The sequence below is a fragment of the Myxine glutinosa genome, chromosome 6, assembly GCF_964187855.1.
Source record: "Myxine glutinosa chromosome 6, kmMyxGlut1.1, whole genome shotgun sequence".
In the NCBI taxonomy this organism is placed as follows: Eukaryota; Metazoa; Chordata; class Myxini; order Myxiniformes; family Myxinidae; genus Myxine; species Myxine glutinosa.
In genome coordinates this window covers 147,414,075-147,427,812 of record NC_136266.1, presented here as the reverse complement: position 1 = coordinate 147,427,812, position 13,738 = coordinate 147,414,075, and the positions used below count along the sequence as shown (strand labels likewise).

The 13,738-nt window shown below is 43.9% G+C and overlaps 2 protein-coding genes across 9 annotated transcripts in view; both read left to right on the top strand.

Annotated features, from left to right (window-relative positions):
- The window catches only part of LOC137429473 (uncharacterized), a 483,513-nt gene that overhangs the window by 401,687 nt on the left and 68,088 nt on the right, over positions 1–13,738 (top strand). The gene's annotated exons all lie outside the window — the stretch shown is intronic.
- LOC137428870 (uncharacterized) overlaps positions 1–13,738 on the top strand; it is a 119,765-nt gene that overhangs the window by 99,656 nt on the left and 6,371 nt on the right. For all 8 annotated transcript variants that reach the window (XM_078780703.1, XM_078780704.1, XM_078780699.1 and 5 more), the window contains one exon: positions 3,905–4,042. In XM_078780703.1, coding sequence (XP_078636829.1) covers positions 3,905–4,042 — 138 coding nt within the window. The remainder of the gene's footprint in view (positions 1–3,904; positions 4,043–13,738) is intronic.

Here is a 13,738-nt window from a genome sequence, read left to right as displayed (position 1 = left end):
AAATATTTTGTGCCAAACGAGGAGAGGTGGAATCCAGCCAACTTCCACCCTGTGAAGATTGTCTGTTCCTGCATGTCCTTCGTGCCAATTACCAAGCTGCTATTTGGAGGCGCAGCCTTCAAAGTGAACCCTTTGTGTCAAGCCCTCAAGGATGTGGATGGACCACAGATGAGGATGGAAAGCTGGCCATTGAGTGGATGCGAGGTTCACCAGCCCCAGATGCCGTGTTGCAGCTTCTCTCCTGCAAGTGTGCACGCTCATGCAAAATACCTGATTGTACATGCCTTACCAATGGACTGAAGTGTACAGATATGTGTAAGCTACAGACATGCAACAATCAGCCAGTTGAAGAAGTCTCTGTGGATCTAGGGGACTCTGATACAGATGATGAGGATCATGGACTTGAAAGTCCGTGATGGTGATCCATGATCATTGAAATTTCAAGAACATTGCATATTTGTGGGTACTGTGTTGGTATTCAGTTATTAAAGCTTTAACACAATAACAGGGATATTCATTTGTGACTTGTGTATCTGTTTGACTTTGTATCTGTTACAGATTTTATAAGTACATGGTTGTGAGTATCATTTGGCAGTTTGTATAAAACCTGCAAAAGTATGATTACGCATCTGTTGAACTTTGTTTGCTGAAAAATTAAAATATCAATCTATTAGGTTATTGGAGAAAGAAAAATAATCACTTTTCATACATTCTTGTATCCTAGATACATTGTGTAAGCCAACTGAGTCCAAATGGGGCCTGTGCATGGCACCAAAATATATTTCAGGGGAATGACACACATAATTTATAAAAATCAACAAAATTTTACATTGCAATTCTAGCATAATTTCCACATTAATAGAAAAATATATCAACAAATTGTGAGTGGTTGAGTGTGGAAAAGGAGACTCAAGGTATTATATTGTTGTGGTTTTTAGAACCCTCCACTTTGTAAATATCTGTAATATTCCCTTATAAATAATCCCCTGTAAATATTCCCATTTTTGGTGTAAAGGTCAAAGGTCGCACCCAAGTTAGGCCACGAGCAACCTGTAGCACACCATAGTCTTCTTCTTTAGTTATTTCATTAGTATGTGTTTCAGGTAAGGATCTGTTTCCAATCGTTGAATCTGCATTGTATTAATCAAATAACCTAGGCCCCTTCTCAAATTCCCATCCTATTCATTTTGCGGCTTTACCCTCTCCAAATTGTATGGCGCGCCTTTGCCAGCAGCGTCCGCTGCCTTTGAGCTGAAGCTCGCCCCAAGCCGCCATAAGCCACGTGGCAGAGTGGGAGAAGGGAGGAGCGGCCAGGAACATAGGCGTGGCCCCATCAACGCGTCATGAGGGGAGGTACCGATGAACCCTCACGACCAATCCGGGCCGAGGTGTGTTCACCGGTAGGCGGAGCAAAGCGGACGCGTCTTGATACGCGAGGCTTGTAATAAAAGCGCGAGCGCGAAGCCCTTTTGCGCAGATGGGGGGGAGATGATCGGCAGAGAGGGGAGAAGATCGGCAGATGATCGGCAAACTTGAGAGAACAGCGCAGAGGCGGCGAATAATAAGAACATTGCGCGGAGGAGCGCTTGGGACGATCGTTTGATACAAACTGCCGTTGGTTTTGAGAGCGTTCGGCACGCTATACGTATGCAGATTCCAGCCCCTCGCATATGTAAGGTCCGGTCGCGCGCCAACGATTCGGGAAGCTGCCTGCCGTTCTTCGCCCGCGGACCCGGAGCCTGGACGGATCACACCAGCCTGGAACCATCTGCCTGGACCTTCCTCCCCTACCAGCTACCCATAAGTTAAGACTGTTTAGATAAGCTTGCCCTACGTCCTTTTATTTCCCTCTTTTGTATATTCTTGCCTTTCGTTTCCTCTTTTAGTGTAGTTAATAAATCATATTTGTTCTTCCTTCATCCTTCTTATTATTTGGTTCCTCTCATCCGATCGCTTGCGTCCTGTCCCCAATTGAATATCGGTGGCACGATATAGGAACCGCTATAATCGGGTTTAGACTGCCGCTAACGGCTCGAGCTGCGGATTGCTAAACCGCTCGGCAACATTCCATCTTGTCCGTGGCTCGGGCAGAAGTATCGCCCTGCTCCCGACCGGGAGGAGCGCGATATCTTCTAGGACTCGGACGGCCAGCTTCATAGACTAGGGGATTAAACCCCCCTCGGTAAGGGGAGCGCCGTAATCTGAGATCCGCAACAATATGTATTATTGTGTGCTTATTATGTTGTACTAGTCCACTTGGAGGTATATTTGCATCATGAATGAAATTCACGGAGTGCGTTTTTTGGGGGTTTTATGTGCATAGGGTTGATACATTCAAAAGGTGATATCTACCAATAAGCTACTACTCTGGGACCGCTATCATATCAAAATATGATCTTCAGATATATAGCAATTAAAAAATTATAACTAGAATTTGCCCCCCCAAGTGGTACTGATAAGTGAAATTTCAGGTCTGGGCCCACGGACTATGTGAACCATTAAAGGGATTTTTTTTTCACCAAACTTGCGACAGGTATGCAATATGATAACAAAATAATATAGTTACATATAGTAACAAAATAATATACAAAGTAATTAATCCAAAAGTTACAAAAATATTACAGCCAATATTGTAAAAACAAAAAAGGCGTCGGTTGATGGTAAAAACCAATTTAACTTTTTTTTCTTACTCCTCCGACAAAGTCGGAGACAATCAGAAAAAAGGCAGAAAAAGATCAGACAGAAAAAAAAAGTTTTATTGTTTTCTTACTATCAACTGATGCCTTTTTTGTTTTTACTATATTGGCTATAATTATTTTTGTTACTATGTTACTGTACTAGCGAGGTACTCATGCATAGCCGAAAGCAAACAAACAATGCGGACACGGTGAATGCTAAATCATGAAACCAATAATTTCCACATTCCTGTGGCACCTTCAGTCGCACGTTAGATGTGGACAGCATGTTCGTGAAAGACTAAGGTAAAAAATGATGAATGGGAAACCATGGAACCAATAAATTCCACATTCCTGTGCCACCTGTAGTCAAACATCAAGCATGGACAGCAGGTTCGTGAAGGACTTGCACGAAAAACATACCCGTTTGAATGGTTCTATTTAAAGTGGTTCTACTGTTTTAAATGACGATGGTATTGAGATATTATCAAACCAGCTCATTGCCGTCATCTGTCCACTTCCGGATTGAGTTAATTTCAAAATCATAATTTTATTGAGGAATTTTTGAACCCTGCTTCCTACCTTACAACATCCGCTGGGACCCCAAAACGTTCCAGAAGAGGTTTGGCGGGGCTAGCGCCAAAACTGAGGGAGTAGTTTGGGGAAAAACAGATGGACGGACAGACACTCCTGTTTTATAATATAGATAATGAGCTCTGACCGACCGATCATCTGTCCATATACTTTTGTGCACACGATATTTCTAAAACCATTGAACATTTAGCTTTCATATTGCAGATATCTCTTCCTCATGTCATTATCTCAACTTGATTAGATAACGGCTGTGATTGGCTAAATGTTGGCTACATGGAGAGAGATGGCACACTGCCCAGTCTGACCCTTGCCAAGAAACTGCTTCAGCAGCACCGACACTATACAACAGAGTATGCTACATCAAATGAGGTATTTAAAAAAAAAAAGGCATTAGAAAAGTAGGTTCCTCATAAGTTTTAGAGCTAGCTGTCCAATTAGTAATGTCTTATTTTGATAGATCTGCTAGGAGGAGGTTGCAGTAAAGACGTGGACCAAATGTCGTGTAACGATGTAGTAATTCTGTGATATTTAGAAAATGCTTTTTCTTGATTGATTAAATGTCTTGTTGACCTGATTTATATTTGGAAGTTTTAAACTTTGTGTCCTGCAAAATACTGACACTGAATTGTATGCAGGTGATGTCTATCCTGTGAAAGTGGAATGCACACCAAACAACAACGATTCTTCTATCTCAGAAGCATTGAGATATGCTTCTGTAAAGGAAGAGTCGGATGTTCCTTTGACAAATGACAGCGCTGCCTGGTCTGCAACTGGTGAGCAGAAACCTACAAAATTACCATTCATGGCTGAATTTACAAACGGCACTTAGTGAGCATCTTGCTAATGCAAGAGTAAACCTTAAACGCTGTCAAAAATATCATTGCACGTGCACAAGAAAAAAATGCCAGGGGCATAGAAAAGGCCCCTTTATATGGTATATGCCATGTGGCAAAATATAGAAAAGAAGGGACATTCCATAGCTTGCAGAAAATGCCAAACATGAGAAAAGAAGGGACATTCAAAACAAGACCGAAAGTCTAACGGTGGCGTAGAAGGGCTTGTAATATATTATAAACCACAAACACATATGATTAGCTTTTTAAACAGTCGCTAATGCTGCTTACAACATTAAACAAAGAAATTTGGAGGAATCCCGACATCTGCGAGGAAAGTTTTACTTACAGAACTGAGGGAACATCCACTGTAATCTACAAGGATTGGGTGAATAACATGCTATCAAGAAACCAAGGCGAATTCCTTACTTCTGTGGTTGTTAGTACCATACACCGCTCATCATTGATCATGAACCACACACCGCTTCAATCCATTCACTTTCTATTCATGACATTGGGATTAAAGTGTTATGGTCATATTTACTGTATTATTATTATTACTATTACGAAAACGATACTACTGAAATGATACACTACTGTATTAAGAAATGTGGGCTTAATTTGTCCGAAGTGGTCCGAAGGGTAGGCATATAGCCTAAGGCCTATACGTACCTTTTTGTTGCAAGAGCTGTAACGCCGATGCTTTCAATATTTGACGGTCATTTTAACAATCTGTTTGTTTGTGTTTCACACTGAATGAAAAACGTAAAGGTAGCGCATGGCGATTGTGATATATGACAGGTTCGACGACATGTTCGGCTTGAACGAATTGGAATCAAAATGCCCGAGTGTGGAGAGTCAGCCGCCATACTGCCGAAATGACATCAGACGTAATCACATCACCCTGTCATGTGACCAGATCCTCAGCTCTAATTTGTATATGTTTGAGGGGGCATACATACATACAGATGGACAAACACTGTTCTTGACAGCTTTGACCTTTGGGCTACACTGTAAAAATCCCGTTTGCATGCTGGTACTACCTTGTGTTCTTATGAGGAACTAAGTAATGCTCTCGAAAAAGTAATATAAAGGGGCGCCCTACATATATTGGTTAAAATACATTTACTTTTTCATGCAGCTGTATGAATCAAATTGGTGCCCCATTCTCTCCCCCTCTTGTCTCCCGCTCCCTTATTATATTATTTCCTGAAAGACATAGTAGTGTCCAATTATTTTATACCTCCCTCTCCCTCCCCCCCCCACCCCACCCCCCCCCCCCCCCGCCCACCACTCTAACTCCCATACCTCCACAGATCTACCACTGTCCCTATTCTCTACTGTTGCTTCTGTGCTTCCCTCTTGTCCTCTGTGTCTCCCGCTCCCTTTATTGTATGTTTTATGTGTCTCTGTTTATGTTTTTGTGTTAGCTCTTACACGAGCCTTGACTTTCAAGTTTCTAATTCTTCACCATCAACTGTTGTTCATCCTGTACATTGAACTGTTTTCCAATACAGCAAGGCTGACTGGGATGCCTTGTGTTCTTTTCTTGTCGATATTCACTGGAACGCAATCCTTTGTCAAATCCCATCTGAAGTTGCCAAGGAAGTTACTGAGTGAATCCCTTTTGGTATGGACCTCTTTCTCCCATCTCGGACCTACCAAGTGAAACAAGCCACTCTCAGCTCAGCCATGGTTCACTTAGGCTTTTCTGCTGCTGTCTCGCATGGCAATCACTTTTTCAAACACGATCATTGTGGTGGCTCGAGTGAGGCACATCATTTGTTTCGCCTTGCGAGCAACCACTGTAAACGAGTATTAGAGAATGCTGATCAACAGTATGCAGAATCTGTAATTCTATCTCAAATAAACAGCTTGGTTCCAGATATTTTTGGAGAATTGCTAATAACATTTTCAACCGTAATCAATCATCGATTCCTGTGCTCTTCAATCAACCTGATGTGCTTACCTCTCCTATTGATTATGTCAACCTCTTTGCTGAGTATTTTTCTGCAAACTCCACACTTGAGGACTATTGTCAAATATTGCCTGTTTGTCCTTCCCGTCTTGACACCAGGCTTTCCACCATCATCAGCACTCCCAGGAAAGTTGCTCAGACTATTCAAAGGTTTCATATTTCAAAATCTACTGCACGAGATAGAATCCCTGCAATTGCTTTGAATATGTGTTCACTTGAACTGTCTTCTGTTCTCTCAAAACTATTTTGCTTGTGTTTGTCAAAGTCTGTGTTTCCACTTAGCTGGAAGCAGGCTTCTGTGGTCCCTGTCTTTAAAGGCTCCGGTGAGTACTCAAATCCTTTTAACTATTGGCCTGTTAGCCTTCTAACCATTATCAGCAAAGTGTTTGCAGCCTTGATAAAACAACAGCTCATGACTCATCTGGAAACCCACAACCTCTGAACTGATGTTCATTATGGCTTTAGACATTTAACGTCCACTGGTGTTGTTCTATCCCTAATCACTGAACATGTGAATATGGCTTTGGATCATCATGGAGAAGCCAGGGTTGTTGCTCTCGACAGAGCGAAGGCTGAAATCATATGGCATTTCTGGAAAATTGCTTGGTACAATCTCTGACTTCCTTTCAAATCGTCAAATCTCTGTGCTCCATGAGGGACAGTAACCCCCTGTCCATAATCAGAATGTGATTGTTCCTCAGGGGTTTGTCTGTGTTGGGGCCAATATTGTGAATGTCATATATCAATGATCTGACTGCCTGAAATACTTTCTCAATTAAGGATTTACACAGATGACTCAACACTGTATACTGCCTACCCAGGAACATTGTCTCCTCTTACCTGTAACCATGCGAGTACCACTCACAATCAGGACCTGGTAATGAAATCCTGGTGGTGTCTGGTCACATCTGTTTCTGGTGTTTGTGCATCCTCCATCCCCTCCCTCCCTTACCTCAAATGGCTACACAGCTGACTCCGCACGTGAAAAAGCTGAATGCCTCAACTCTGTGTTTGCCTCAAAATCTTGGGTCCCAAACCCGTCTCTCTCTGTACCCACCTTACCCAGTCATACCCAGCTGCTCCTGGACTCAAGGTGGAGAAGGTCCTGTCAAACTTCGACCCTGATTCTGCATCTGGACCAGACGGCATCAGCCCACAGGTCCTAAAATCCGGCTCTGCCGCTCTTTCACACCCTCTCTGTGTTCTCTTCACCCTCTCTTTTGCTCAAGGTCATCTGCCATCAGCTTGGAAATCAGCCAACATTACCGCTTCACACAAAAAATGTGCAAAAACAGATCCTTACAACTACAGACCAATCAGCCTGCTCCCAATTATCAGCAAAGTCATGGAATGCATCATTGCTTGGGATATCAAATCCTTCCTCTTCTCCAATGGCTTGATCTCGGCTAATCAATTTGGTTTCAGACCAGGTCACTCTACTCTGGACATGCTGCTTCTGCTGTCTCAACAATGGATGGAGGTCCTCAATGTCAAACAGGAAATTAGAGCTGTCTCCCTTGACATATCACATGCCTTCGATACGGTCTGGCACCCCGCTCTGCTCACCAAACTCGCCTCCTATGGTATCCATGGAAATCTCCACACATGGCTTGCGGACTTTCTCTCTGATCGTAGTCAACGTGTGGCCCTGAATGGATTTCTCTCATCTCCCCTTCCTGTTCAGGCTGGAGTTCCCCAAGGCAGTGTTCTGGGCACTGTGCTCTTTCTGGTCTTCCTCAATGATCTCTCCGACTCTCTGGAAAATCCTCTCTATCTCTTTGCTGATGACTCTACTCTCTGTCGCTCCATTCTTCATCCCACAGATCGGCAGTCTGCAGCCTCCTCACTCTCTGCAGACCTGGACAAAATCACAGACTGGGCAAACAAGTGGAACATGTCTTTCAATCCTGACCAATCTCACACTCTTACGATGTCTCTCCAAAAAGACCGACTGGACAACCCTCCCATCCACTTTCTGAATAGTCCTCTCCAAGAAGTTCTGTCGCTCAAGCTTTTGGGTCTCACTATCTGCCATGATCTTTCCTGGGAAAACCACATTTCAAATCTGGCCTCCAAAGCCAGTTGCCGACTGGGCATCCTCCTTCGTGCAAAGTCCTTCCTTGGCACACCTGAGCTCCTCACCACATACAAGGCTTTCATCCGCAGCTCAATGGAATACTGCTCTCCCCTCTGGGCTGGTGCTCCTGCCTCACACCTAGCTCGTCTTCACGCGGTTGAAACCAAAGCATTCAGAATCATTGGAATCTCCCGCGATGAAGCTAACTCCAAGGGCCTCTCACTCACTCACCGCAGGCAGGTTGGTGGTCTTTCCGTCTTCTACCGACTCCTCTCTGGCCTTGCCCCCCCAGCTCTCTTTGGGCTCTGTCCCGCAAATATTCCTACAGGTCGCACAAGATCTGCCTGCAACCCTCTTATGGTTAAACTGCCAAAATCAAGACTCTCTGCTCACCTTCACTCCTTCATTCCTCTTTTCTCCCGCCTCTGGAACAAACTCCCTCACTCTCTTCAATCCCACTCCACCCTCCAGGTCTTTAAAACAGCTGTTCACCACCATCTCTTATCTTCCCCCATCCAAAACCTTGGTCTTTTCTACCCCCGTTAATTTCACCCCAATTCCACTTTTTTGAAATGACAACTTCTGTCCTGGAAGTCCTTGGTGTCCTTGTGTTTTGTACTTCTCCCACCCCCCCCCCACCCCCCATTCCCACGCCTCCTCCCCCAAGCCCTCTCCCTCCCACACATCTCCCTGCTCTTAAATGTTGTGTGCTCTCAAGTGTTTGTGTGCTTCCCCTTCTCTTGTCTTCCGCTCCCTCTTTTTATATATTTTGTTTGTCTGGTTGATTTGTTTGTGAAGTAAATGTCAGCTCTTTCACGAGCCTCGATTCAGTATACAAAAAAAAACAATAAAAATAAAAATAAAAACTTCTCTACCCCCTTTAATTTCACGCCAGATCCACTTTTTTGGAAATACCGACTTCTTTCCTTGAATTCCTAGCAGTGTCCATGTGTTTTATACCTCTCCCACCCACTTCCCCTTTCCCATGCCTCCTCCCCCAGCCCTCTCCCTCCCACAGATCCCCTGATGTCCCTGTTCTCCACTGTTGTACTTGTGTGCTTCCCTCTCTCTCCCCATCTTGTCTCCCGCTCCCTTTATTATATGTTATTTTATGTTTATTTTTGTCATTAATGTTAGCTCTTACACGAGACTCGATCTTCTATACAAAAAAAAGACAAAAAATAGAACCTGGCTTGTTACTTTCAAACAAAAAAGACCCACTTGTTATCTGTTTCTCGTTCAATATCACCTTGTTTTCAGTCACTCCCTCTCTCTCCCCATCTTTTCTCTTCTCCAGATATCTTGTCTCTTCTCACCTCTCTTCATCATCTTGTCTCTTCTCACAACATAGACATGAATTCTTCACCTTTGCAGGAACTCCCTGTTATCCGTCTACTTGGATTGGATATCAGCTCTAACCTCAGCTGGGAAAAGTACATCTCTTGTAGAGCCAAAAGCACCTGCAAGCACCTTGTCAGCTTATTTCATGCTCGGCGATGCCTTTCTCAAGCTTACAGTCACGTGAAAAAGTAAGTGCACCCCATGTAAAGTTTTGACTTTTTCAACATATTTCAACATACAGCTATTTGATCTTCATTTCAACAATATTGACAGATAAAGGTGATATAATATAACAAATATCATGAAACATTTACATTTTGTAGTCCATTGTATAATTTAAATAAACATAAATGCAAATTTCGCATGTGGAAAAAGTAAGTACACCCTTGGCTCTAATCTTCTGATGTCCCTGTTCTCCACACATTCCTTTGGCTGAAACCATTTCAGCCATTCCATTCCTAAAGTTTGCCAATGAACACCTAGGCAAAGACCAGCACTTCTGGAACAATGTGCTCTGGACAGATGAGTCAAAGGTAGAGCTATTTGCCCACATTACCAGAAGACATGTTTGGCGAAAACCAAAGACAGCATTTGACCACAAGAACCTGATACCAACTGCAAAGCATGGTGGTGGAAATATTATGGTTTGGGGCAGCTTTGCTGCATCAGGGCCTGGGCAGCTCACCATCATAGAATCCACGATGAATTCTTCAATGTACCAGAAGGTGCTTGAGGATAATGTGAGGCCATCTGTCGGAAAGTTGAAGCTCAACCGAAGGTGGACCTTGCAACATGACAATGACCCTAAACATACCAGTAAATCCACCAAGGAATGTCTGAAAAGAAAGAAATGGAGGGTTCTGGAATGGCCAAGTCAAAGCCCGGATCTAAATCCCATCGAGATGTTGTGGGGGAATTTGAAACGAGCTGTGCATGCAAGAAACCCCTCAAATATCGCACAGCTGAAAGAATTCTGCATGGAGGAGTGGGCAAAAATGTATCCCAGTCAATGTCAGAGACTGGTAGACAGTTATAAGAAACGCCTACTTGAGGTTGTTTCTGCCAAAGGGGGCAACACCACCAATTAGAGCAAAGGGTGTACTTACTTTTTCCACAAGCGAAATTTGCATTTATGTCTATTTAAATCATACAATGGACAACAAAATGTAAATGTTTCATGATATTTGTTATATTATATCACCTTTATCTATCAATATTGTTGAAATGAAGATCAAATAGCTGTATGTTGAAATATGTTGAAAAAGTCAAAACTTTACATGGGGTGTACTTACTTTTTCACGTGACTGTGTACCAATCAGAGCTGAGGATCTGTTCACATAACAGGGTGACGTGATTACGTCTGATGTCATTACGTCGGTACGGCGGCTCACTCCGCACACCGCCATTTTAATTCCTATTTTGTTCAGGCCGAGCATATCGTCGAACCTGTCATATATCACAATCGCCATGCTCTACCTTCACGTTTTTCATTCAGTGTGAAACACAAACAAACCGATTGTTAAAATGACCATCAAATATCAATAGCATAGGCATTACGGGTCTTCCAACAATACGGTATGTATAGGCCTTAGGCTTCATGCCTCAAATTCGGACCGTTTCGGACAAATTAAGCCCAGGTTTCTTAATACAGTGGTATCATTTCAGTCGTATCGTTTTCATCATAAGAATAATAATATAGTAAATATAACAATAACACTTTAATCCCAATGTCGTGAATGGAAAGTTAATGGATTTAAGTGGTGTGTGGTTCATGAATCGGTGATAAGCAGTGTAACAGCGGAAGTTTGATATCCGCTTCCGGTCTTGCCGGCGAGGTTACGTTTTTTCACAGCTGTCCACGCTCTCCACGCTATCGAAGTTAAGTAATTGTTCCCATTTGTATTTTCGTTAAAACTGTATTTATTTTATGGTGTGTGTACTTACAATGGGTCCCTCGGAAAATTCTCTGTGTAAATCTTTCATACCTGTATAGAAAATCGTGTTAATTTGTGTCGTGTCTTTTGAGGCCTTGTACCGTGTCCTACCTTGAGGCTTTGTTTTTCTCTCAGCGGTCCGTCGATTGTGCTCCAATAACTTTTGTTCTCTGTTTTTCCCAGTCTTTTCACCCCATAGCCTACTTCCTTGTTTAAAATCTCAACTCAAAAAAAAAAGAAAAAAAAAAAAGAAGCATTTCCTTCTCTGTTCTTATTCGTTGTTCTTATTCGTTTATTCGTTGTTCTTATTCGTTCGTTCTTTGACCACGTGTTTCTCCCCCTTTTCCCCAGATAGATTTCACTGTTAAACTTTAAAATGTTTTAACTTTGCCCTGAAGTACTGTATTCTGTCGTATATTATAACACCTTTTTCTTCTTCTTCTTTAAAAGGTTGCTTTCCACTTGCTCACCAAATCTATTCATCCCCAAAAAAAATTCCATCTCTTACAGTGCCTCTTTCATACATTCCCTAAACTCACCTGCACTCCACCCCCCTCCCCCCCCCCCCCCCTCCAGCGTCCTTAAACGTATTTTTAACTCGAAGGTTACAAGAAACTCATTTTGCAATAAATGTTCGTTTCCCATTTATCGGACACTTTCCAAAATCCAATCTCACCCCTCCCCTCCAAATCTTCCCCTCCAAAACTTCCTGAACACCCCTCCCCTCCAAATCATCCCCATCACCCATCCCTTTCAAATCTTCCCCCTTGCCCCTCCCCTCCAAATCCTCCCCATCACCCATCCCTTTCAAATCTCCCCCCACACCCCTCCCCTCCTAGACTCCCCTCGCCCCTCCCCTCCTAGACTCCCCCCTCACCCCTCCCCTCCAAATCTCCCCCATCCCTTTCAAATCCCTCCCCTTGTCCCTTCCCTCCTAAACTCCCCCCTAACCCCTCCCCTCACAAACTCCCCCCTCGCCCCTCCCCTTCAAATCTCCCCACCCTCATTTCTTCTCCATTTCCCCCCTCCCACCCCTCCTCAAAGCTTCCTCCCCACTTCTTCCCCCTTCCAACTCTCACCTCCAGCTCCTCCAACCTTCTGCCTCGCTCTTCCCCCTCCTCAAATAACACCTCATTGTGCCTCACCCAATCAACATCAAACCTTTTGTCCGCCCCATCCTTCCCTTTCTCCGAGCGATTCTGAAATCTCTGACACACCTTCAACAGCTCTCCCTACCTCTTCCTCCTCTTCCACATCTTACCCTACCCCTCCTCCCCCCTGTTCTGTATCCGATGCTCCCCCTTCCTCTTCATTAACGGTATGGACCTCAAACATCCGGGGCCTTCGTTCAAACTTAACTGATCTCTCCATACAGGTTGCTTCTGACAAACCAGACGTGATCTGCTTAACAGAAACTTTCCTCCTTCATGATGTCTCTGATTCCTTAGTATCTCTCCCAGGTTACTCCCTCCTCAGGTATGATAGACCTGAGCCTCGTCCTGGAGGTGGGGTTGCTATCTTTATCAAAAACTCTCTTTCTCACTCGCCCTGCACTGCCCTCTCTCCACCTCACCCCCAGGAATACCTCTGGCTACGGCTTCCCCTTCGCTCCCACCTCTTGTTCATATGTGTGTTTTACCGTCCACCAAACAGTGATGACTCCATCTACATCTCGCTGTCTGATAATATGGACCAACTTCTATCTACTCATCCCAACTCTCTCTTCCTCATATGTGGTGATTTCAATTGTCACCATGCCAGTTGGCTGGGTGTGGGTACCTTTCTCACCAGCCATGGCTCCTCAGCAAAGGACTTCTGTGACTCACTGGGACTGACACAATCTGTCAATTTCCCGACCCGGATCTCGGTCAATGGAGCATCTTCTCTTCTGGACTTGGTTATGACTAACTTCCCTGAAAATGTCTGCTGCTCTTCTTCTGCTCCAATCGGCTCATCTGATCATGTGCTTGTTAAAGTGGACATCTCTCTGACCATTCTCAGGGAGCCTCCTCAGCGTCGACGAGTCTGGCATTTCACTCAGGCCAACTGGCACGGTCTTCAAGCAGCCATCAATCATCTGGACTGGTCTCCCATTTCTACCACCTCTGACATCAACTCATCCTGGGAATTCTACCAAAGTAAATTGCTCTCTCTCATGCACAGATTTATCCCATCTCGTCTTCAGTTGTCATACCCTTCCTCCCGTCCATGGTACACGGAATCTTGTGGTGAGGCTGTTGCCCAGAAACAACTTGCCTTCGTCTCCTGGGAAGCAAATCCAATGGAAGGAAATCTCATTTCCTTTC